We start from the raw sequence: 24,760 nt of genomic DNA, 5'->3' as shown, positions 1-24,760 counted from the left end.
GGAAAACATCAGAGTGAGATGACTTTTGCCCAGGTGGACTGTATTTATTGCTCTATAATCAGCAGACCTGACAAAGACTTGAGCTATAATCCTGGCAGAACAATTTGCAAAGACTTTTTTTTTTCAAAGGCTGTTTTGCTGGCCCAGGCAAAACTTTATTCCAGTCCTTCTCTGTCTATGTGCTGCTTTGATTTGATTTTTACTTTGACCTTTGACAACTGTCTCAAGAAGATGGAACCGAGTTCCTTATACTATAAAAAAATAAATAAGTGCACCACAGCAAGTATCTCAGAAGATTTTTTTTTTTTGGCATCAAGGTGTGCAGCGTTACCCCATGTAGCTTCTGTTCCCTGATGGCAGGTGACAGGGGTGCTCAGTGCTTGGTTGGTACCCAGCAAAAAGGTACTTAAGGTCTTGTTGAGGTTTTACAGAGACACAATTATTTGCCCCACTGCTGACATCTGGTTTTGATGCTGGGAGAAGCAGTTCTTCATGTTACAGCACAAGTCATTTGTGAAACACCTGATGTGCCAATAAAATGCACAAATTCTGTGCCTTCACCAGAATTAATGAAACAGAAATAACTTTTCCCTCTGTGCTTACAGGTCCCAGGAAAAGTGGACTCGGGATGTCATCATTCCTGGGTGTTGCAAAGACAGCAGTCACCTGCTGAAGGTAGCCAAGAACAGTGGTGCACCTGGGGCACACATGGTACTGAGACAAAACCCTGCATTGCAGACAGTGAACTCCATACACGTTGTTGAAGTCTACAGTCATAAGGATAGTTGCAACAAACCAACCTCCCAGATACCTGGATAGTTGGTGTCTGAAATGCAACTGCTTCTCTGGACCAAAATGAAATATTGATAGAAATATGTGCCTTCAAGACAACATAGAAAGCTCATTATTCATATGAACTGTAAGTTTTCTATATTCCAAGATGGTTATTTAAGAGAAATGCTTCCTCAAGGGCGGATAAAAATAAAGACACGAATATTGAGGCTGTCAGTCCAGAGCTGTTCCCTGCGGTGTGCTGTGCAGTGTGACCATGGCAAAAGCATAAAGCCCTTCTGCACAGCTAGAGAGGTGGTACCCAGTTTGCATATTTGCCTCATATGAAGTTGCTGATAATAACTACACACACCTCAGATTCCAATCTTCTCTGAATCAGTGGGTTTTGCAAGAATTTCAGAAAGAAAAGTCCCTCATATTTTTACAAAGTAGCATGATAGAACTGCAAAAAAAAAAAATTGGTTTTACTTAAATGCCCCATTGTTTTGTATCAGAAAGGTCTTTAATGCATCTGCTCTGTGTTTAGAGACCATGTGAGACTGGGTGCAGCAGAGGCCCATCTGCAGGTCTGCCAGCCTGTGGGAGAGGAGATGGCACATGGAGGGATGTGGTGACGTGCTGTGGCACACCTTGGAGCTCCCACCAGTGACCTCCTGTAGCTTCTACTGGTGTCCCAGTGTGAGAGCAGTTGGTGCAGGTGGGGACAGCAGTGCAGCCTTCCTGGAGCAGCCAGATCAGAATCACTGCAGCATCATCCATATGAGACCTCTCTAAATAAAGGTCTGAGATAGCTTTTGAAAGCCTGCCTTCATTTCCTTTTGTTAATATGTACATCATGTGAGGAAACAAGGTGGAGTCTTTTCTTGTTTTGTCCTTTTTGAATAGTTAAGTAACACATACTGTGCTTTTTCTCTGGTTATATGCAAATAGAAGTATATACTACTTATAGTTATTTTTGTTCCAGTTGAAGACTTACTTAATACTGTCATCAGCTGTCTGTTTAATGGGTATAATCACAATCCTCTCATGGGTAGAAACATGACCTTATAGCAGGCTGCAGTAATTGTTTTATGATATATTCCTGTGGTATGAATCAGGTAGCGTCTCACAACCTGCAGTTCTGAAGCTTCAGTTTTGGAATTCAAATTACTGTTGCTTGCTGGCAAATGCCCTCTTCTATCCTAGCCATACTCTGCAGAGATAAAAAACACGTGCTTGAAATTCAATAAGATGGAAGTTGCAGAAAAAGAGCTTTTTTCTTATTTTTAATAAGCTCAGTTCTACTGTATGTTATACCAAGGTGCATCCTGCAACGCACTTCTCACTATGCACTGCAAAAAGGAGAATGGATGTAATTCCCATCACTCCACCCCATTAAGTTCTCAGTTCATCCAATTAGTACTAGCTAGTGTTTATCACGATATAGTTGTGCTGTGAGCTATTCTGCCTGCAGTTTTCAGTTGCCTGTCAGACCCAGACAGCTTCTCTACCCAGCAGTGTGGGCAGCAGGTCAAGGGAGATGGTTCTGTCCTTCTGCTCTGTTCCGGTAGGATCTTATCCAAAGCTCTGTGTCCAGCTCTGGGGCTCCAGCACAGGAAGGACATGGAGCTGTTGGAGAGAGTCCAGAGGAGGCCCTGGAGCTGCTCCAAGGGCTGGAGCCCCTCTGCTCTGGAGCCAGGCTGGGAAAGGTGGGAGTGCTCACCTGAAGAAGAGAAGGCTCCAGGGACACCTCAAAGCCTCTTCCAGGGTCTAAAGGGGCTCCACAAGAGCTGGAGAGGGACTGGGGACAAGGTGGAATGGTTCCCCACTGCCAGAAGGTTAGATGAGATACAGGAAAAAAATTCTTGTCTGCGAGGGTGGTGAGGGCCTGGCCCTTAGAAAATGGAAAAGGGCAAATTTAACTTTAATAAGAGGAGAGAAGAGAACCTCAAAAGTACTGGAATGGAAGGGTTTCTCTGATCCCCTGAAGTGTAGAACAAATGGTTAAACAAGTCCTTCACAAAGAAGACACATATCAGCCTAGGATTAAAAAGAGTTATAGGCGTGGGAGGGAGTTGTTCTGCCCTACTGGTAATATTGTGCTTAAGGTACACATGTAAAGGGTGGCCAAGATATCCTTGATCCTGCCTCTCTGTAGCTCTTTTGAATTTCCTTCCTCTTCCCATCTCTATGATTATGCTCACAGAATTCCATTATTTAGTTCCCTGGTGGTTTAATTTTATTATGTGGCTTTAAAATGCAATAATATGACTGCAAGTGAAATAAATTTCCTGTTGGGATGTTTGGGTCAACACTTTGTATGAGCAGACAGCCTGGCTCCTGTTCTGCATGAGAAGAATCTGAGTAATGTTGGATGGGACCAACACCCATGAGCTGCCAGTGATGCTGGCAGCCATGTGAAGCACCCCAGAAGGCAGGTAAATTCACCATCCCTGTGCCAGAGCTAAATGACTATCATTTATTTGGGCAGCTAAAGCAAGAGGCAGCAAAGTTACACCAAGATAAGGAAGCAACACCCCAACTGCTTGTGAAAGATTTGTGGCTTGGCTCCCTCTGGGACTGTGCTTAGTTCTGATGGCTGCACCCCCTGGAGTTAGCTTTATTGCTCGTGCTAACATAATTTATTGTCAGAAGGGAAGTAAGTGCTGTGCAGGAAGGAGATGAAAACAGCTGAGACTCTAAAATAGATATCTAAAACCTTGTAACCCTTAAATGTTTTCTGGCCAGTGATTCCAGCTGGATTCAAGCTCCTATTTCTGCTACAGAACACTTGCACTTCCTTGTGCATTTTGTAAAACTGATGACTTGCACACTGCTCTCAGAAGTCTTTCCCACAGGACGTATGCTGTATCTATGAGCTGGAGTCTGCAGTGGCCTCTAACCTGTTGCAGCACAGGCAGATGGTTGGTTGCTGAAACCTTCCTGAAGTGTCCCCACGAGGAGAACGCTCCACCAAGCACACAGCAAATACCACACTCACATGCAGCAGGTGCTTGTGTGAGACAGCGGAGGCAGGAAGCGTCTTTGTTTAGGTTTCCAGTGGTAGCTTATTTCACCTACACTCTGAAAGGGTCCAGGGACAAAGGGACAGGTAGAGGGTCCAGGACTATATACTGGTACAAAGGGGCAGAGCCAACAACAACAGCAACAACCAACCTGAAGGTGTGAGCAGGAAAAGGATTACAGTGACCAAAAGGGAAACACAAGGGTAAACAGACAGGGGTACAGACCAACGAGGTACAAAGAAACTGCCAGAACCTTGACCATAAATGGTTAACAGGCAGTGAACAGCCAATGGGCCAACAGGGAGCGTGGCACTGGGGTTGACTGACAGCATGTCACAGCAGTCCATGGGAGAGGTTGAAGGCCAGTGGACATTATTACAGGGCATAGCTCTGGGAAGTCCCCTAGCAGGCCCACAGGCCTCCACAACTCCCCTTTCTTTTTTTATAAAAAAAGGCCTCTCCTATGGATTTCTGTAAACTTTTAACTAAACAGGAAAACATAAACAAGACTATGACTACAACAACTAAAATCCCCAAAATCCCTTTTACAAAAGATAAAGCCATCCACCCATCTGAGCAGACCGTCTCACCCCAGCAACTCTCTATCAAGGATGACCCAAGAACTCTAAGGGACCTACACTAACCCATGCCCAGGTCTTTACTTCACCCAGGCTGCACACAATCCTCTCATTCGTTCCTGGCTGTGGGGGTCAGATGAGGCCCAGAACTGGCACAGGGATGACTTCCATGTGAGGACATATACCTGAAGTGGCTTTGTTCCCTTCCCATAGCTCTGCAGAATGTCAGTTTGCCATATCTGTCAGCTGTTTATTTACACACCTCTTTTAAGGGGAGGACACTCTAACAGCTTTATTTGCTTCCTATCTTCAAAGAATTCAATTGTTTGTTTTTTTATTCTTTTCATGGGTACAATTTGATTTGTGCTATAGATAAAGAGCCAAGTGCAGTATTGAACATGTTTGTGAAGCTGGTTGTTCATTCTCCAGAATCTGTGCAATATTTACCAGGACTATTTGTGATCAGTATACATGGACTTATTCTACATGCCCATTATTCCCTTGTGCCAGGAATAAGAGAAATACAACTTTTTTCATTATCTGCATCATCTTCTTGCTTTACTAATGCTGTTAAAATTTCCAATGATAGGGTATCATAGAGCAGAAGAACCAGGGGTGTGTAATTCACCACGTACAAGGTGAATATATAGGAACTTAAAACTGACCAGGGGTTTCCAGACCTGTGGATGCTCCAGGCTATCACAGAATATCCTGAGTTGAAATGGACCCTGAGGGATCATGGAGTCCAACCCCTGGTCCTGCAATGACACTCCAACAATCCCACCCTGGGTATCCCTGGCAGCGCTGTCCAAAGGCTCCTGGAGCTCTGGCAGCCTCGGGGCTGTGCCCATTCCCTGGGGAGCTTGGGCAGTGCCCAGCACCCTCGGGGGGATGTTTCATCCAAGTCAGTTCTGTTCCCTTTCATGGCTGGCTTAAGTGGTTAGGAATAAAGAGCTGGGAATTTGCAGCACAGCTTCTGCTTTTGTGTTTGGATTTGGAGAACTTTTTTCTTCATCTCCTTCTAGCCAACAAAGTAATCATACCAATAATCATACTCTGACTATATAAATAAGATTGGAAATTAACCCATTTTTTTATGCAAAGCAACTCTAGAAATTATTAGCATACACACAAAAAGCCTTTTTAACTCTGAGCAAACAAACATCTTGGTTCTCAGAGCTAATTACCCGTCCCCTAAAATCACCAGCAAATTGCTGCTGACTCCCAGGCGCAGAGGAGCAGCCGCCCATCGCTCTCGGCGGAGCTCTGCCGGCTGTCACAACTGGACTCGCTCCCTCCCTGTTTACTTTCGCTTCTCAAAGTTGCCTGTGACCTCCGCTTATCCCGTCAAGGAGAATTGCACTGCGGCCGCCCCGCGTGGGACGTGTGCCGGGCACGGCACACACCCACCCTGAAACCGATGGACGATGCTCTACAGAAGCTGTAAGTGCACATTTGTAACGAGGAATTTGGGCAAAACAAGGCTCTGAAAGGGGCAAATCTGTGGGAACAGGAGTTCAGAGACAGAGGGGCAGTGGCTCTGACGGGAGTGGCCAGCCCGCAACTGCCTTGCGGAAGGTTTTTTCCCCTTCTTATAACTTGTTTTTGTAAATTATCGACTGAAACTTACTGAAGGGAGCCTAGTGCGCTGACCTTTTAAGAAATACTTTATTGTATTTTCTTAAGCACAAAGAAATATTGTTAGAGGAACTGCTTGCGCTATCTAGATTTAATTTGTTGCTAAAGAGATTCAGTCCTCTGGCGGTGGGAATACAACAAAGCGTATTGTGATCCAACAGTTAATAGATAAAACAAAATACTACATGATAATGTTGCCAGGACAAGGGTATTATTTAGTAAGTCAAATAATTCACTCAAATAAACAAAACAGTCTCTTTAGCGGGGGAAAACAGTACTGGCTTTTGAGATTAGCTAAGCAGGAAATCAGTCTGCTGGGAAATGAAACGTTGTGCAGGTCTCTTCGCATGGCCACTAAATTCGGAGGCAGAACTCTGAAATGAATCAGAGTTTTGGAAGGGCACTGGGCTCTGTCAGGCAGCGGGGGTTCGCGGCGCGCCGCTCGCTTCGGAGCGCGGTGAGGGGCGAGTTTCTTGCCTCGCTGTTCGCGATGCGGCTTCCCCGGCCGGCTCTGCGCTGTGACTGTCACGGGCTGTGACTGTCACCGTGAGAGGGCGTTCGGGGCCAGCCCCAGTCTGGTCCTTCCCTCTCCAGGAGCACGGGCACGGCGGCGGCCTCTGCTGTGAACGTGTGGCTCCGCAAGGATCTGTGCGCGCAAAGCGAACCTGACAGCGATCCTGCTGCAGAGGTCTTGCGTGCCACCGGCGTGAGGAGGAGATATGTTTAACCTCTGCTTCTTGTGTATTTATCTGAGCCTGCTGGACAAAAATATCTCCAGGCTGTGTGGCACTGTACATCACAGCATTCCTGAGGGACTGATTTTCTTTTCCACTTCACTCACTGTGCTTTGAATCACTGTGTGCTGAAAAACATTTAGATTTATATTAGAGATTTCAGTCCAGATCACACTAAGATGACCAGGTTTTCTGTTTAGTGGTTTAGTTTAGAGTAGTTTAAAAAGTCCTAAAAGCTTTTAAACTTAAAATTTCTAAAAGTTTCCAGGGACATTTTTTAGCAGAGCACAAAATGCAATGAATTCACAGAGGTATAAAGGGGTCATAAAAATAAATCCTCAGCATGGCATTCTCCCACTGCTTCTTAGTATTCGGCAACCCCTCTTGCTGTAATGTTTATTATACATATGAATCATAGAATACAAGAATGGTTTGGATTGGAAGGGACCTTAAAGATAATTTTGTTCCCAACCCCTACCATGGGCAGGGGCACTGTCCACTCTGCCAAGTAGCTCAGCCTCATCCAAAAATAGCCTTGAAAACATATCACAAAAGGAATTACAAAATTCCAAGTTACTTTTCACAAGGTTTCTGTTTCTTTACTAAAGTACATTACCAAAATCACACCAATGCAGGCATGATCAAGGTCTCCATGTGTAATAATAATAATTTTAAAATGTATTTTCATGCTCTTAGGAAGATCTGGATTCTGGAGTGTAAGTAGGATAAACTCAGGATGTATATACTCTACCAATCTTCTTAAGAATATGCACCATGAATGTCACAGCAATTGACAATGCTTCAATCCTCTGCAGCATTTATCCCTAGTAAGGCATATTCTCTTCCTTTCCTTCCTAGGTAATTACTTGTTGATGAAATTTGGGGCAAATAGCAAGTTTTACATCCACAGATTTGCTTGTACTTTTTCACTCACAAAGTTAACTATCACAATTAATTACATGCTTCACTGAAACTTTTTATATGAGAGAAATTGTCCCTGCTCCTTGGGCTTGAGTCATTACCTGTCCAGCTGCACTGAGATGCATGTTGTGCTGCAAAAGAAGAAAAATATAAATTCTACATGGATGTTGTGAAGATGTAGACATGGTATTTTGGACAGCGTAATTTCTTCTAGAAAAGGAAATCGCAGCTTTACCAATTATGCATTAATTGTTTAAAAACTGGTGGCTGTGCAAGTGTAAATTCATGCTTCTACACGGGACGGGCTGGTGAGCACAGACATTTGAAGAAGTATTTACCTCGAAGGTCAAGGCGAAGGGCCGGTATGGGCTACAGGGGGCTCAGGGGGCCCGCCCTGGTACCGGCGGGGGCTGCCCCCTGCCCTGCGCTCTGCTCCCCCGCTCCGTGCTTCCCCCGCCGCCTCCGGGCCCGGGAGGCGGTGCCCAGCGCCGGCCGCCCCGCCCCGCCCCGGCCTGGCAGGAAGGCCGAAGGCCGCCGTCCGAAGGCCGCAGCCCGCGGGCCGGGCGGGGCCGGGACTGCCATGGCCGGTGAGTGCGGGACGGGCAGGGTCCGGGGACCCTCGGCGGGTTGGTGAGCGCCGCCGCGCTCCCAGGCCCGGCCGGAGCCTCCGGGGCCGCAGCGCCGATGTCGCGTTGCGGCGGCCCCGGCCGTTCGGTGCGCGGCCGCGGCCCGGCCGTGGGTCGGGGTGACCGCCCCGGGGCATGGCCCAGCCCGGCCCTGCCCTGCCCGGGCGGCGCTGCTGGGCCTCGCACGGGCGGGCCGTGGGACGGCGGGCGGGGCTGGGCTGGGCTGGACGCGGGGCTCGAGGCAGCGGGCAATGCGGAACCTCGGCCTGGTGTGTCCGGTGTAGCCGGGCAGGGCCACGTTTCACACCCTGGCACACTGGCCGCATGTTGTGTGGCAGGAAAATCTGCTGTTTACTCCCAGCCTCCATCCAGCTCGCTGGGATTGTGGCTCTGCACACAGGTTAGTTATCCTGGTGACTCGGGGGTTCGGTTGTTTTAGCCATCAAATGGAGCTTGGAGGACTTGAGACTGTGTGTAACCTAATGTCGCACTCTAGTATCAAATGCTTTTTAGTATTTTGCTCACTGCAGTTGTTGAAGTCTACAATTCCCTGGCGTATGGGTGTAGCCAGGTGGGTGTCAGTCTCCTCCCAAGTGACAAGATGAGAGGTAACAGCCTCAGGTTGCACTAGGGGAGGTTTAGGTTGGATATTAAGCCTCCAAGCACCAAGTGACAAAATGAGAGGTAACAGCCTCAGGTTGCACTAGGGGAGGTTTAGGTTGGATATTAAGCCTCCAAGCACCAAGTGACAAAATGAGAGGTAACAGCCTCAGGTTGCACTAGGGGAGGTTTAGGTTGGATATTTAGGAAAATTTGTTCGTTGAAAGGGTTGCCCAGGCCTGGTACCAATTGCCTACACCAGGTACAGGCTGCCCAGGGCAGTGGTGGAGTCACCATCCCTGGAAATGTTCAAAAAACATATGGATGTGGCACTCCATGACATGTTTTAGTGCTGAGCATGGTGATGATACTGGATTGATGGTTGGACTCAATAGTCTTAACGTTCTTTTCCAACCTAAATGATTCTGTGATTCTCTTTACTTGCTGTCAGAGTCCCTTGACTTCTGGTAACTTGCCACCAGCACATGGCAGTGGGTGAGAGTAGCAGAGGAGGGTGGCATCTTGTTTCTCAGGTCTGTCATCTTTTCAGCCCAGAGGAGCAGACCAGTTGCTCTTTTTGGGTGCATTTGGTAACCAGTGCCATCTGATCATCTCAAGACCGTTTCTCTGCAGCCAGTCTTGTTCTTAAATCCTTGGCATCCCTTTCTTGGGGTCTTGAAAGGCAAAACTAAATTAGTGTTAAGCTAACATTTTGTTGAGAGAGAGTTTTCCCTCTTCCCTGAAATGCTTCTGAAAGGAATTGTCATGGTCACGAACAAATGGTTTGATCATCAGATCCAAACCTTCCAGGTTTTGGTTGCCAGCTTTCCTGTATAATGTTTATGAAGATCACCCAAGAGTTTTACAGGAAGTAGCAGCTCATGTTTACACTGCACAGCCAACACCACTGAGGTTTCTGGAATGGATGTTTGCAAGTTCTGTGTTTTCCAGAGAACACCAGAGAGCTGCACAGGGTTTCATGTCTGTTGTGTTTAAATTTATCTCCTTAATGATCCTGTTTGTTTGCTTGATAAACTTAAGAAGGCTTTCAAGGAGAAAACAAACCAAAGATGAAACCATATTAAAAATCCAGTGGTGTCAGAGACAGTGTCCAGAGTCCTTATGTAAATATTGGTGGAGTTATTAACTGTGAATGTGCACCTGCCTGACTAAAAGTGGTTGGCAGCTCCCAAGGCCCGGGTATGGATGAGAGTGCTTGCATGTTCCAGTGGGGCAAGGAAGGGCTGATCTTAGCCTACAAATTTGAAATGCAGCTGTATTTATTAATTTACTGTGATAAATATGAAGTGGCAGTGCAATTCCTTAGGGTCCTGTGGCTTTATCCAGAAAGGCAGTGAAAGTAGATCATGAAGAAATGTATGCAGGGCATTGTGACCAACAAAATCCTGTTTGATGTTTCTCATACAGAAAGCAACATGAGGGTTTTTATGCTAAAAATAGCAGAAACAAAATTACAAAGGGGTTTTTAGCAACCAGTGTAACTTGAAAGTTCTAGTTTGTGTTGTGCCAGTGGCTAGTGACAGCTTTCAGGGGCCACACACCTGCACAAGCATATAAAACAGAAATGCTTAATATGTGTTTGTCCAACATTTTGGCTGCTGCCAGGGTCTGGTATGTCCCTTCCTCTGTTGGGAATTGTGTCTTACAAACTCCCTGTTTTAAGAACTTAAGAAAGGGTGTCCCTGATGTTTTTTCTGCAGGTGCTCCAGCAGACAGTCTGGCTCCTTATGGTCATGTATGATAAGTTTTTTTATGAGCCTTATTATTTCCAAGAGCAGAAATGAGAACATCCCATTGGATGGGAGAAGCATCTTGCAGGTGCCTTAAATGTCATAATCTGATTTCATAAGTGATAGAGTATTTATCTTCAGTGATATATTAACTTTAAGGCTGTATATGATTAAATATCCATCAGAGCTTGACTTCTAAATGATTTATAGCCTTCTCCCTTTGGAAGGAAAGAGGCAGTAGGAGTGACCAGCCAGAAGTTCTGATTTGTGTAATTTCAAGTGGATGAGTCTTTGAAAGCACATGGCAGCGTTATTTTCCCTAACAGATAGTTCAGCTTGCTAATATTAGGTGGTGGTGATAATTTTATTTTAGCTATTTAATCACTGGTAAGAAAATGAAATGTGTGGAATTTAAAAATGGCTTATTAATTAACTACTTTGGTTTCTTCTGTGTTATTTCATCTCTAGATCAGTCATATTGTCATCGGCTGCAGCATGACATGTATTTCCTTACAAGCACTAGCCGACTGAATGAGCAAGTGGTTGATAAAATTGTTCTTCAACTCAACAGAGTCTATCCCCAAATTCTTACCAATGAAGAAGCAGAAAAGGTAATCTGAGGAGTTTTGCTGTGTCTCTGACTGTTGTGTTGCTTCTGCGGGTCACTGCCCCAGCTGCCCTCTTCCTGACACAACTCTTGGTGCCACATGCAGCCTGCCTGCCTCACCTCCTGCTAGCTGACCAGTTGTGTCTGGCATCTCATGTAAGAGGAGCAGTCACGGGGCTGGCACGTCCCCTGTGCCAAGTGGCCATGGCAGAGAATGCTCTCTTCAGCAACAGTTTAATGCCACAGTCCCTGCCATGATCAGGATCACACAGTCGTGCAGCCAGTCCATGGGCAGGAGGGCACCCATCCTGTGACCGCATGCCTGGCGTGCCTGCCTCCTCCCATGAGGTGGTGTGGAGTGGCACACCAGATGATCTGTGCTGCATCCATCTCTGCCCACAAAATCATCTACATTAGCTCAATCGGTTTTGGTAACCGATTAATAATTTTAAGTATTGGTGGAGAAGTAGGGGGGGTGTTAGTCCCACTAGTAAGTGTGGAGCTATGGGAAGTGGGTGGAGTTAATAATAACTTGCAGTGGTGTGAAGCTTTCAAAAATGGGTAGCTCTTTTTAGTAAGAAAAAGCTTCTAATCTTGTGTGGAGACAAAATTAAAGTCAGCTAAGAGCTTCCACAATCCTCCTTATAGCAGTTTGTACTTAACTCTGCTGGCTTCATGTCTGCAAAGAGTTTTGGCATATCAGTATTTTAACATCAGGAAAAATAGGTCAAATTCTACCAGAATCAAACTTCATGGGGACAATTAGTGTTTTGTGGTGTAGAGCAGAGCTAGATCATTTACTGAGCCAGTCTTGCCACTTCCCTCAAGAGCTTCAAAATAAACCCATAAAGAATCTGAAACATGATTTGTGACTTCTGCACTTAGGCAGAAATGAACTGCTTTTTAATAGATTCAGGCAAGTTTGTGTAAACTCTATTGAATGTTTAGGAAGCTTATAATCTCAGCTGTATCTGGTGGACCCAGTGGGAATTTTGTCAGAATAAGGAGTATTTTGTAAAATCTGTGGCGTTCTTGTCCCCCTCAAGCAGCAATTGTTCCTAACTCAGTATGCTACAAATGTTTTCCACTGTGCTGCTATGAAATATGGTGTTTTGCTGAGAATGGCTTTGGATTTTTTTTTTAAATAAACTGAAAATGGTTTGATGTGTAAAGCTAGGGATGCATTTTCCTTCTTTTTGTAAGGTCTCCTAATACTCATCATATTTAGCACTACAGAAAAAAATGTATTTCCCACTGCAACTGTTTGCCAACCTGAGTAATGGGAATTTGTGCCTGTTAAAGTTGGTGTACAGCAGTTAATTGGCTGGAAACAATAAAAAACCATGAAATATGAAATCTTGGGATGATGAACACTCCAGTACTGGGACTAGGATAAGCAGTGTGAAGTGCCTTTTCAGGGATCCTTACTAGGCAGCTAAGGGCAAACTTGAAATCATCAAACTTTATTTCAAATTATAAGATTTGCTGAAATATTCTATCTACAGCTGCTGGAATTAAACTGTAGAATTGCAAGTACCATGTCAGCTTGGATGCAGGGAAGACATCAAATGCAGAGTGTCTTTCTCTCTTCTGTTTTAATCTCTTTTCTGATGAGCACTTTTCTCTTGCAGTTCAGGAACCCAAAGGCATCACTCCATACCAGGCTCTCAGATCTGCTAAAACACCTCCAAAAGAAAGGAGACAGACACTGTCAGGAGTTTTACAGGGCTCTGCAGATCAATGCTGAACAGCTGTTTAATGACCTGCCAAGCAGGAAAATCTTGAGTAAGTTGACTTGTAAGTTGATTGAGTTGTGGATTTCCTCACCAGTGTATTACAAAACCTAATTTCAGATGCAGTGTAGGTCATTTAAACAACCTAAAGAGATTATAAATAATACAAATAAACAAGTTACTTAAATAATTTTTGGGGTATACCTTAATTCCTTCTGACTTGAGTTTTCCAAAAGCGTTAAGGAGATTTTGTAATGTAAAATTGTAATTTCCTTCCTTTTGACTTTCATTTTGAAAGAAGTAATTTGTATCTACCCAGCACAAACTGGTGGAGGACCATTTTCTTGCCTGCATGGGGAGGCTGCAGAGTTACCCCACATTCATACCTGAACCCTTTTGAACTGGGGAAATCTGGGCCCATTCTGCCTCAGAATCTCAGATGAGCCCCAGTCCCAACTGACTGAGCCTCGAGCAGCTGGAAGGCAATGCTTTGATCTGATGTTCACCTTGTAGAAGTTGTGCACTTTGGAGAAGAGTCTCTTCAAGCAAATTGTCTTGGATCTGTCATTTTTACTTTGATAGAGGTCAAGAAACAAGTTTTTCTGCCAGCCTGACTAGCAGTTAGCAGACAGCCTTTATGAATTGAGAGTGGTTTGAGAAATCTTGATGTAGTCACTAAGAAGAAAAATTTCAAGACTGTTTTCATGTTTAAGAGTTGAAGCTTTTTTAATGTTCAATAACACATTCTACAAGCCATTTTTGAAAATATATCTTTACAAGGAGACTTGGGTAGGGTCTGTGGGATGTTTTCACTTTTATCTAGAGCAGAAACGTGCTCATCCTTACTCGTGATTTATGTGGTGACTCCGAGCTCTCCTCAGGTAGCCATGAGTAGGCTCTGCATAGCAAATAGAAGTGCTTCACGTTAAACATACAGCTCCTTGTGGCACACAAAAACAGTTTTGCTGCTGCTGCAAACTGCTGACTTCAGTAACCATGAAAAGTCATAAAATTCTCTGTTATTTGGGTACGCTCTTTTATATTACCATCCTCAGAAGGGTAAGGATAATTTAAAGAACGGAGTTAAAACATTACTGTGTGCTGAGGTTCGGTAGTTTCTTTCTGTTGACCTAAGAAAGAAATATTGAGATGATTGTCTTAATATGCTTGCTGTATCTTAGAGTTCTGTAATTAAAACAAATGTCTGCATTCTGGATTGAATGGTCAAGAAACATCTGTGCAGCTTTTTAAGCTAAAACTGCAAACACCCTTTATGCTTCAGGAAAAGCTCCTTTTGTCAATATGAGGAGTAACTTTTCATTTAAGTGAACTTGGACATTTTCAGTATTAAAGGCATTATCCTTCAGGCCTCCAACATGCACAATTTGTTACTCAAATGTTACTTCTTGGAAGTGCTCAAGGCCAAAATCTATAGGGTCCTGAGCACTCTGGTCAGTGGAAGGTGTCCCTGCCCAAGGCAGGAGGTTGGAACTGGGTGGTTTTCAGGGTCCCTTCCAACACAAACCATGCTATCATTCTATAATGCTCTTAGCAGTAGTTGTTAAGTTTATCACCAAGCATTTACAGAACTGCCACTAGAATTTGTAAATATGAAGAACAGTGAGAATCACTAACATGGGGCTTTTCTAAATGCAGGCTGAGCTGAAACAAGCAGCATTACAAACAGCTGGAGAAATTATCAGTGAGGACATGGATGAACCATGGATGGTTCATGGATGAACTCTGTAGTTCTGTAATCGATTACATGCAGCTATACAGACGACAGATTTTTTTCAGCAGAGGAAATCCTTTCAAATGTTTTATTTTCATTTTTAAGACCGCTTTAAAATTCATGCTAGAACAAAATTTCTTTGCCTGAAGCGTAAATTGCCAATGAAGTGTCTGGTAATGTCTGAACATTCCCACTAGAGGGGAGGTAAGGCACACGGTATGGCAGCCTCAGAGCTGTTGAAGCAAATTTGAGTTTCCAAGGGACTCAGAAAATGTTTTTATTTCTCTCCATGCTGACATAGACTTAAAGGATAAAGGCTTGGATCAGCCCCACACAGTGATAGAAGTGGCAGAGATTTGTCTGTGCTCTTCTGTGCAATGTGAGGATTTCCTAGCTGGAATTTCTAGGAACAACATCAGCTCCTCAAAGGGGCAGGCTGGGTGAGTGTGCTAGGGGCACACTGAGCTCATGGAAGCTTTGCAGCAATCCTTGCTGCTCCGGTGACTCTCAGGCTTCATAGCAAAGGGCACCAGATGCTTCTGTCCTGCTCTGTGCCCCCACAGAGAGGGATATCCTTAGCAGGAGAGATGGATGTTCCCCTGTTGCTGCCTGAGTGGACTGGGCAGTTTTCGAGGCACCTCTCTTACGTTCTGGTGTCATGTGAAAGAAGGAGAGGAGTTAAAATGATCAGTCTTAAATTCTTCCCTATTGACAGCCAGATTCAGAACTCTTAGTCTTTTTACTTTCCTTTTTTAACCTTCCTAGACCTTTGACAGTTGGACTTGGTGATCATAGAGGTCTTTTCCAACCTTTATGATTCTGTGTTTGCAAGACTACAGAAAGGTTTGGCTAACACAGTGTTGCAGATCAGTGACATGTTATGGAAGGTCACTCCTCTGCCATGTCTGGTGGCAGCTGTGCATCTCCCTTCTGCAGACAGCATGATCTCCACATCTGTGTGGCAAAGGCAGCTCTGAAAAGGTGTTTCTGGAAACTACTGAACACCTTGTCCTATGGCCAGCCTCCTTTTCTACTAGAATTTGCAGAAAGACAGAGGCTGAAATTACTTGTGCCAGATGTTAGCATGGAGAACCTACAGAGTTTTAAAGAAGCTGGGCATGCCTTCAGCTGAGACCTGCATTTAGTAAATAATCTACACCAAGAAGTTTTTTCTACGTGCTTTACCTGCTAAATACATTAATGCCCGGAGATTTGCTCAAGAACAAAGAATGGTGATACATTAAATTATAAAAATGTTTTGAGATTAGTGCATCTGTTAACAAAGAGTTTCTGTGTATTACAATGAAAACTGCTGGTATTGTGAAGGGTTATCTCCTGCTTTCCTAACTTAGGAAAAATGTGTAATGTTATTTATGTGGTCAGTGCTTAAGCTGGTCAGAGGTGGGGCTGCAGCTATTTGTAGTTGCATTCAGATTACTCTATCCCTTTGTCTTTTGGTCAGTCCAACTTTAGCAATGGTTTACCATTGGAGGGGTTAATACTTTATGTCAATATTGGATATTTTTCTGAAATTTGGTGTTTTGCACCATTTTGCATGTGCTGATTATGTTTGTTTGTTTGCTTGAGCTGAGTACTAACTTTTCATGTGTTGCTTTTATTTCTAGAAACCCCAGATCCCACAGAGATAGACACTGACAAGGAGCAATATATGCTAAATGACAGGGGTAAATAAATCATACAGTGTCACTGGATGGAATGGCTTTGCAGATTATGATGCAATTTATTATATCATGTAATTTGCACTGCATACAGCAATTACTTTGGCTTATGATGTCTTTACTGTCACAAGTGAAGTAGAATTAATGGAGGAAAATGTACTGAGTTACTGTCGAGGAAACCAGTGCCAGGAAATTGAAGAGACTGTAGAGTTTAATCAGTATTTACAATGGTATTACTTACACTATTGCAGCTAAGCTCTTCATTTCCTGTGATTTCTTCAGTGCCTGAACAGTAAGGTCTATTCATTTTGCATAAAGCCATCAATAACTTTTTGATCTGGCTTTCAATTTTTTTCAACTTTTTTTAAGTTCTCAATTTAACTACAAGTCATTTGAAAGCAATGACAGAAAGGAAGGAAAAGTGTAAATATATTTTCCTTAGGAAATCATATTAGTTTCACCTTCCTCTGTTCAATGCCAGATTACAGGGACAAATATTTTTTTCATGGTAGGATATTCTGAAAAGGAAGATCTCAAATAAAGATGAAGAGCTCTCACCATTTATAATGAACTATTGTATCATTTAAGTTCAGTATTTTATTTAGAGACTTACATACAATAATGAGAGATTCAAAACACTTTCTGTGAATTATGCCTTTTTGCAGTTTCCTGAGAGAAAACTGAAATAAGTAGCAGAAACACTGTTTAACTCAATGTACATTTTTATCTGTGGTGGTGGTGTTTCTGTGAATATTGAACCAAATTGCTGTTCAGAGTTTACACATTGCTGTTGCTGTCTGCAGCATAACAGTACAGGATGAACAGAGAAAGTGCTTGGAAATGAGAAAATGTAGTATTTTATTTTTTTTCTACTTACTACTTTTTTTTTTTCTGACCTGGCCTCAGACTAGAGATTGTTTGGCCACTAGCCACCCTCCTTGGGAGGTTACATGCCAAAGAGCAACCAAGTCCGTGCTCCTTTGCTGTTTCTCTAATGTCCTTCTCCACACTGTCAGCTCCAAGAATTTGTTGAGGCAGTACACTTGTCCTTAAATTGATAGGTGTTGCTTAATTGTATCTACAAGTAGATGTGTAGTTTAATTATATCTCTGTTTCTAGTGAGATAGTAACTACAAATAGAGTATTATGTGATAAAGAAGCAGATGGAAATCTTAATGCTGTTTTGTCAGTGGATAAGTATGAATTAGAAAGGTTTTATTGAACATCAGTACTGACCATCACCATTAAACTGTGTGTAATTCCAGGCAGGCAGCTTCCGGGTGATTTGGTTTGGAAACTTTTCCTTAAATACCATAGTCTGTAGCTGGTAGATGAGCAGAGGGGAACAGGGAATGGTGGCAAAGCAACTGTAGTAAAAATTATTTGCACTCCAATAAATGTGCTTCACAGTACATTAGCTACAGAACATACAGAATTGTGAATATGATAGCTTCATTTGAACATGCTTAATTATGCATATTGATAACAATTGGTGATTTGTGAACTGAGCTAAACTTCTGCTGCCCTGCTCTGTCTCAGTGTGTTTTCTTGCCATTTTCTGTAGGCCCAGTGTTTTTCCTGGCATGTTTCAGCATGGCTGCAGGACTGGCCCTTTTCTGGTACTGCTGTAACTCAGGTGAGCTTCTCAGGGGCTTCTCCTGGTTGCCTTCCCTCAACAGGGATGGAACGAGCTGGGCTCCTCATCTGACAGGGCTCCCTAACAGGGTAGATCAAGGTGTCATCATTCATTAATGAGCTCTGGATACAAATTGCACAGCAAACATGCTGAGGTATAAATAATGGATATTTTGCCTACAGTAGATGCCACAAATAGTGGCACTTTTAAAATACAGTAGTCATGTGAAATCCTGTTCTTATAGCAATGGGTCATCATTCCCAGCAGTCATGGGACACACCCAAAACCTTCTGGCTCCCACACCCCTTGGGAGCTGGTGGAAGCCTGGCCAGGGCTGGGGGATGCTGTCTGGATTTGCTGAGTTCCAGCAGCTACAGCTGTCCCCATGCTGCTGGCTCTGGCTGTTAGCTCTAACTGCCAACTAACAGTCCACACTGGTTCCACACCATCCAGTGCTGTGCTCAGGGGTGAAGCTGCCCCCTTCCCTAACTGATCAATCTCCTCTTCCTGTCTCAACTTGCAGCAATGAATCTGAATAGATTCCTTGTTCGCCTCTCTTGGCAGTTGATCTCTACAAATTGAAGGAAATGGGCTTTCCTCTAGAGTTATTTTCAGTAGGTTTTTATTTTTTGCAGATGCTGCTTCCTAGCTAAAATGAAATCTAACTGTGTTCACTTTCTCTTTTTCCTCTCATCATTCCATTTTAGAAACGCAAGTCATAGGAAGAGCCAGGAGAATCTTGGGTTTTTCTCCTATTATCATAGGAAGACATGTTAGAAATATTTGTATGTTGTATTTGGAAGACGTGTCAAGAAATTAAGGAAAAGCTGTCTCTTTGCTTGTCTGTACAGTACACCAAAGGAAGCCAACAGTGGACAAAAATGTCCTGTACTCATACCAAAGATTTTATTAACTAGCTTAATCAGTAATTGCCTTGCCTCCAGATGTATTTGGAATTTCAGCTATAAATGTCCTTCTTTATGGGAATGGACTCTTTATTTTTGTAAATGCTTGAAGTATTTATTATTTGTATAAAAATATTTTTATTACAAGCTTTAAAATGATCTCTTAAGTGAGCATGGGTCTGAAGTCATGTTTGCATATGTGTTTTCTATACTGGAATGAAGGATCACAACTGTTTGAAGAACTCTGGCTTTTCTTTTGTGAGAATTAATTTAAGAAAAGAACTTAAACACATGCACTCAAAGCCCTTACTAAGAAATGGATCTCCATCTCAGAACTGTTTTGTCCAGACCCATTATAGTCACTGCCTGAGCTCAGGTGGGTACTGGCACCTGTGAAAAGTTTACGGGGGCCAGTTCCCTTGATGTGTGCCTTGTATTCATTGTGTCTTCTGATTCCCTGTTGGTGCCTCATCCCAGTCTGCCTTGTTCCTGGTCTGACACAGCTGCTGGCCCTGGTTTGAATGCCCTGGAGCTGTTGCAGGCTGCTTCCCAGCCCATGGGCTGTTCAGGGAGTGGAATGTCTGACCTGAAGCGTTTCAGACTACCAAAAAAGTGTTCCAGATTCATTTAGCTTTCCCTTTCCCTGTGAAGTAAAGGGAGACTGCAGAGAGACCTGGACAGATTGGAGGGCTGGACAATCACCAACCCAATGAAGTTCTACGAGGGAAAGTGCCAGATTGTGCACTTGGGATGATGCAACCCTGCATGTATGGACAAGCTGGGGAATGAGATGCTATAGAGCAGCACCATGCAAAGGGAAATCCCAGTGGATGGAAAGTTGGATTTGAGTCAGCAGTGCCCTGGCAGCCAGGGGGGTCATCCCTGTTCTGGGGGGCACCGGGCCCAGCATGGCCAGTTGGGCCAGGGAGGGGATTGTCCCTCTCTGCTCTGCACTGGGGCAGCCTCACCTCGAGTGCTGGGGGCAGTTTGGGCATCACAATACAAGATATTAAACTACTAGAGCGCTTCGAAGGGACTCTTCCAGGGATGGGGCAGCAACAGCTTCTCTGGGCATCCTGTGCCAGGGCTGGGGGAAGAATTCTTTCCCAGTATGGTACAGGAAAATTTGGCTAGGGCTACATTTTCTTCCCTTCCTGAGGTTGCTTGAGATGAGGATATCTCTCAGGGAAAAAAATTATCCAGAATGAGCTATGCCAAGGGTTAAAGCTGGAAGGAGAAAGAAAAAGTGAGTCTGGGTTCATCCTAGCGTTAAAGGACCTAACAGCAAAGAATAGAAAATAATTTGTTCCTTCCTTGGTGCCAGTTATTAATATGAACAGTGAATGTCAGGCTGCCTATACAATTGGCATGTGCACGGGCTGGGAGACATTCTTAGAATATTCTTCTTTCAGGAGCTTGCTTTTCTGCCAGCACATCTATGCAGCACATATGGACAGTGATAATCCCATTTTCAGCTCCTGAAGGAAGCATATCCTGCATGGGAGTCAGGTCCTTCTAGGCAAACAGTGTTACAGACTTGGGAATAAATCGAGCAGGGTCTTAGATGAAGCTGTTCAACTGCAGAATTCTGGTTTCCCTGGCAAGTCAAGAACATCTTGGCCTTTTCTGCTGAAACTGTGCTGGTATTAATTTATAAACATGGTTCACACTTTGTGCAGGAAAGTTGTCCTGGCTGGGTTGTAGGTGGTTCCATGCCGAGGGTGGAGGCCATCCTGGTGGACACTGTGGCTGCCATGCTGTAGGCAGGAATTGTCCTGTAGGAAAGCAGGAGCTAAGCAGGTACTGGCTGAGCCATGGAAATGTTGAAGGCCGAGTATGGGACCGTCTGTGTGCAGAGAGCTGGGAAGCAAAGTGATAGATCCTACAAAGAATTTGCACATTTCTATTTAAAGCCAGACTGCTCTTTAAAGGACTTGGTGAAGGATGATGTGCCTGATGAGCTGGAGTGGGAATGAAGTGATAATTCATTCTGGGATGCACTGGGCTGCTTTACAGCTGCTGGATGGAGTTTGCAGTTAAAAGTGCCTTTGCCAAGACAAAGTTATTCCTTTTGTTTCTTTCAATTGTTGTTATTTTTTCATATTGTAATAAATTGAAAACATATTTGATCAAAATGTGCCATTGTGGATGCTTTTCTCTGCCATTCTGTGTGCACAGATGTTACTCCATGTTATGCCATGCCTTGACTGTGCTGGCAAGAATCAGTTTTCTGCACTTCACAGGGTCTGTGTCCTGTATTAATTTCTCTGAATGTACATCCTTTACAAATTAATGTATTTCTTTTTTTAATGGGGTGAAGCTGTCAATTAAATTGAAATAAAATCTGAGAGAAGAATGCTGCTGTTTTTCTTGTAGTTAATGCACTGCTCTTCCTTGCAGAAGCACCCTTGGTTGTTGCCCTCCTGTGGCTGCTGACCGACCCCTCCTGCGCTCTTGGCTCTCATGGTTAAATTTTTCTGGGTATTTGCACCAGGATTTTTAACATTTTCACCTGATTTCAAAATTGCATATTTTCTGCTTAGCTTGTTTAGGGATCTGGAGTTTAACAGGGCTCATCAGTTCAAAGACTGGGTGTCTTTGGGTTAATCCTTGATTTTGTGTCATTTTGGGAGTTCCAAGGGTCACTGCCCGTGAAGCCTTGGAGGTGCACTGGTTCTTGCAGTAAAAGGACTTTGATACACAGTTCATTTGAAGTGCTACTTGGACCACGCCAAAAAGGGACTTCATGTAAGGAAAACCTTGTAGACCATTTTGTTACTGGCCTGTTCCTTTGGGGAACTGCTGGCCTCGGTGCCTCTAGGAGCAGTGTTGAGCATCCCAGCAAAGGAACTCATTGCTGTAGCAGGAGAATCATGGGATCATAGAATTGTTAAGGTTGGAAAAGAGCTCTTAATATAATTAGGGCTGATCTGGCACCACTACCATGTTTACCATTTAACCATGTTCTAAAGTGCCATATCCACATGTTTTTTAAACACTTGCAGGAATGGTGACTTCACCACTGCCCTGGGCAGCCTGTGCCAGGGCTGGACAGCCCTTTTTATGAAGAAATATTTCCTAATATCAAATTTAAATCTCCCCTGATACAACTTGAAACCTTAGGTAGAGTCACTAACCCAGAGCCATGATTGCATCTGCTGCTACAAGACTCTTCGGGGGCAAGAGGAGCCCCAGAGCTTGGCACTGGATTCTGCTGAACAGGGCCTGAGTGGTCATGGAGGAGGATCTCTGAGATAACTTCATGAAGAAGAGAGATCCTCTTCATCCTGTGCCGTTCTGTGGACTGACTCCCTGATGAGTGGGAACTGGACTCCCCTCCTTGCTCACTGGTTTGTGGCCCTTTGGGGAGAGGAGCAGGTGTTAGTGGGAGGCTGTGCTTGTGCTGGTGCCTGTGCTGGGCAGCATGCCCTGAGCCTCTGCCTCCGCAGGAGCAGCCTTGTGCCAGGCGCCAGGGGAAGGGACCAGAGCAGAGCATCAGGGGTATCACCAAGGTTTGGATAGGAGTGAAACAACAGCCTGATTAAAGGAAGGGGGTAATTTTCTATCTTCATCTCACCCACTGCATAGAGATGCTATAAGAGCCAAATGAAAGAAAGAAATCAGAGGCAGATGAGAGGTATGTAGCAACACTGCTCCAGTTAATTCAGTACCATTGCTTTGGCATAGAACATTTTGGGTGAATCCTAAACTGCCCTTGCTATTTTGGAGCATAGGCCACTTTACACTGTGATCACAAGGAAAAGCTTTCTGCCATGGTGCTGTTGATAAATCTTTAATAACATTGTGTCTAGTAAAGCATAAACCCTTCAGACTCTCTGCTTCGTGAACTGGTAACAGGTGAAGTTGGGTGCCAGCGGCTAGAGTGCCGCTGCGCATGAAGCTTGGATAAATCCTATGTGAGACATGTTCTCCCAGCATGATTTACAGCAAATCTTCTCCACAGCAAAATATTTCACCACAGTCAGGTAGCTTTTTTTCCCCCTTTTTAGCTCTGGTTTTAGCTACCCTGGGGGTCTCCTAGTGCTCCAGCCCTGCGGGCGCTGTCCCGAGGCTGCTCCATGCTGTCCGGTGGTGCCTCAGCCCGGCCACGCCGGCTCCAGGGACGGTCGGGTCAGGCAGGGCTGCTGGGTCCTCCCGGCTGCTCCCTGCTGAATGCTTCGCTGCAGCAGAAACAGAGAGAGCTGACGTTGTTTTTCTTGTGGGCTCTGAGCTAATTCATTTTAAAAGCTCCTAGTGAAGGCTGGAAAGGTGATGCCTGTGCCTCTTAAATATTCCTGATCCATAATGGTTGCATAGAGCTGGATTTTGTTTCACCTGTGCCTCTGGAGCTGGCTCGCAGCCCATTTAACATGGTTACTTTGCTCTTCTCTGCAAGAACTCTGTTCTGCCAGGAGGTGGAGAGATAACTTACATCAGATTGGAACCAAATTCACAGTCCAGGTATAACAGGTAAAACTATAGCAGAAAATAATAATTACTATTAATAGTAATAATTTAGACAGCAGTTTTCTATGAAAGAACTGCAATGATATCTTTCAGGGTATTCCCAGGTTAGGAGTCCTGTGAGATACAAGTGAAACTCATCTTGGTGATCTCAGAGTCAATAAGAAAACAAGTAGGAAGTAAATTCCTCATTCTGAGCTGGATGAAATTCAGCCCTGGATGAGTCTAGGCTGGTCCTGACTCTGGAAAGATGAACAAGACACATCATTCCATCACACCCCGTATCTGCAAGTTAAGCAAAATATTATCAGTGACATCAGGTTTGAAGATTTGCAGGACTTCTGTGTGATAACCAGGGTTCCTTCAAGAGGCTGTGAGGTGTCCTACCAGTGCAGCTGTGGAATGTGGGGCTTTCAAACCTGTTTTTCTACTAGCATGGAGAAGAAAGAATTTTTATGGAGCACGAAGGAGAACAGTGACCCACACAGGCGCATTGTGGTGTGCTCCCAATGCTCCCCCGTTAGTGCACTTCACACAGTTTGTGAAGTTCAGTCATGTTCCCAAGTCACATTGCCAGGATTTGAAACTCAAAAAGGGATGAGGAGGCCTGAGGGGATACAATAATTTCTTTCCTGAGTGATGCTCTCCCTGGCATGCCTGGTGAATCATGTTTTCTGACACAGAAAAAAGTAACTCCTATTTCAGGGTAAAGACACATAGCTGTCTCCCTCCATACCTTCCACAAGTCCAAATCAAATCTGAAACATAAGGCCTTCCCAAGAGTTTAGATTATTTTCATCCTTCATGCCAGAAATCTGTGGTAATACTGGGTGGTGATGAAACGGATTTATTCTCAAATATTTTTGGTACCAGTGAAAATGTTTTGCAATGTTTCAGTAATCCTGGTGTGGTGCTTCCTAGCATGGTACCATATTTACACTCAACTCTCAACTAGTTAAAACTTGTACCATTAAAAAGGGGGTAGGGCAACTTCTAGGCTGGAAGACTGGAAAAAGAGGAGTGGAAAACACCAGGAAGGAGGTTGAATGAAAAAGGAGTTTTTGACATCTCCATTTCTGTCAAAGCATGACTTGCCTGATGAAGAGCTATTGATAAGTCTGTTCCTGACTGGGAGCTGTGGCACTCTTCCTGGGAAGGCAGCCAGGTTAGTAAATAGTTCTCGTTATGAGAACCCAAGGGGATAAAATGAACCATGAAAACAGACCTTCAAAAGACTGTGGAGGAGGAGAAAAGTGAATTCAAAATAACCCATAGTATCCAGTAGGAGGCCAGGTAATGTTTTGTCACCACCCTGTTAGAAGTTGGATAATTATTGGTTAGACATTATTTTGAAAAGAT

At 44.1% G+C, this 24,760-nt stretch overlaps 3 protein-coding genes and 1 long non-coding RNA gene across 21 annotated transcripts in view; 2 read left to right on the top strand and 2 right to left on the bottom strand.

The window, feature by feature from the left end:
• Positions 1 to 4,918, top strand: part of SUSD3 (sushi domain containing 3) — a 31,149-nt gene extending 26,231 nt beyond the window's left edge. For 2 of the 3 annotated variants that reach the window (XM_050979341.1, XM_050979342.1), the window contains one exon: positions 606 to 4,918. In XM_050979341.1, coding sequence (XP_050835298.1) covers positions 606 to 819 — 214 coding nt within the window. In that variant the 3' untranslated portion in view covers positions 820 to 4,918. The remainder of the gene's footprint in view (positions 1 to 605) is intronic. The other variant, XR_007778634.1, reaches the window with a different exon arrangement.
• Positions 4,919 to 5,658: 740 nt separating this feature from the next.
• CARD19 (caspase recruitment domain family member 19) overlaps positions 5,659 to 24,760 on the top strand; it is a 20,852-nt gene continuing 1,750 nt past the window's right edge. Inside the window, exons 1-6 of one of the 8 annotated variants that reach the window (XM_030227841.2) lie at positions 5,659 to 5,818; positions 11,114 to 11,256; positions 12,884 to 13,037; positions 16,343 to 16,402; positions 17,961 to 18,032; positions 18,740 to 21,293. In XM_030227841.2, the coding sequence (XP_030083701.1) occupies positions 5,803 to 5,818; positions 11,114 to 11,256; positions 12,884 to 13,037; positions 16,343 to 16,402; positions 17,961 to 18,032; positions 18,740 to 18,852 (558 nt within the window). In that variant the 5' untranslated portion in view covers positions 5,659 to 5,802 and the 3' untranslated portion in view covers positions 18,853 to 21,293. The other 7 variants (XM_050979344.1, XM_050979343.1, XR_007778636.1 and 4 more) reach the window with 7 other exon arrangements.
• On the bottom strand, positions 6,025 to 8,150 carry LOC103825829 (uncharacterized). 2 transcript variants are annotated; one of them, XR_625066.3, is made up of 3 exons: positions 8,007 to 8,139; positions 7,770 to 7,799; positions 6,025 to 6,875 (listed from the first exon to the last, which is right to left on the bottom strand). It is a non-coding gene; the product is annotated as an uncharacterized LOC103825829 (long non-coding RNA). The 2 variants fall into 2 exon arrangements; XR_007778653.1 differs by lacking the exon at positions 7,770 to 7,799 and having other exon boundaries at positions 8,007 to 8,150.
• NINJ1 (ninjurin 1) overlaps positions 22,715 to 24,760 on the bottom strand; it is a 19,381-nt gene continuing 17,335 nt past the window's right edge. For 4 of the 8 annotated variants that reach the window (XR_007778652.1, XR_007778651.1, XR_007778645.1 and 1 more), the window contains one exon: positions 22,715 to 24,713. The gene's annotated coding sequence lies outside the window, so the exon portion shown is untranslated. The remainder of the gene's footprint in view (positions 24,714 to 24,760) is intronic. The other 4 variants (XR_007778647.1, XR_007778646.1, XR_007778648.1 and 1 more) reach the window with 4 other exon arrangements.

Source organism: Serinus canaria, chromosome 12, assembly GCF_022539315.1.
Source record: "Serinus canaria isolate serCan28SL12 chromosome 12, serCan2020, whole genome shotgun sequence".
Classification (NCBI taxonomy): Eukaryota; Metazoa; Chordata; class Aves; order Passeriformes; family Fringillidae; genus Serinus; species Serinus canaria.
This window is presented reverse-complemented; position numbering and strand designations above follow the sequence as displayed.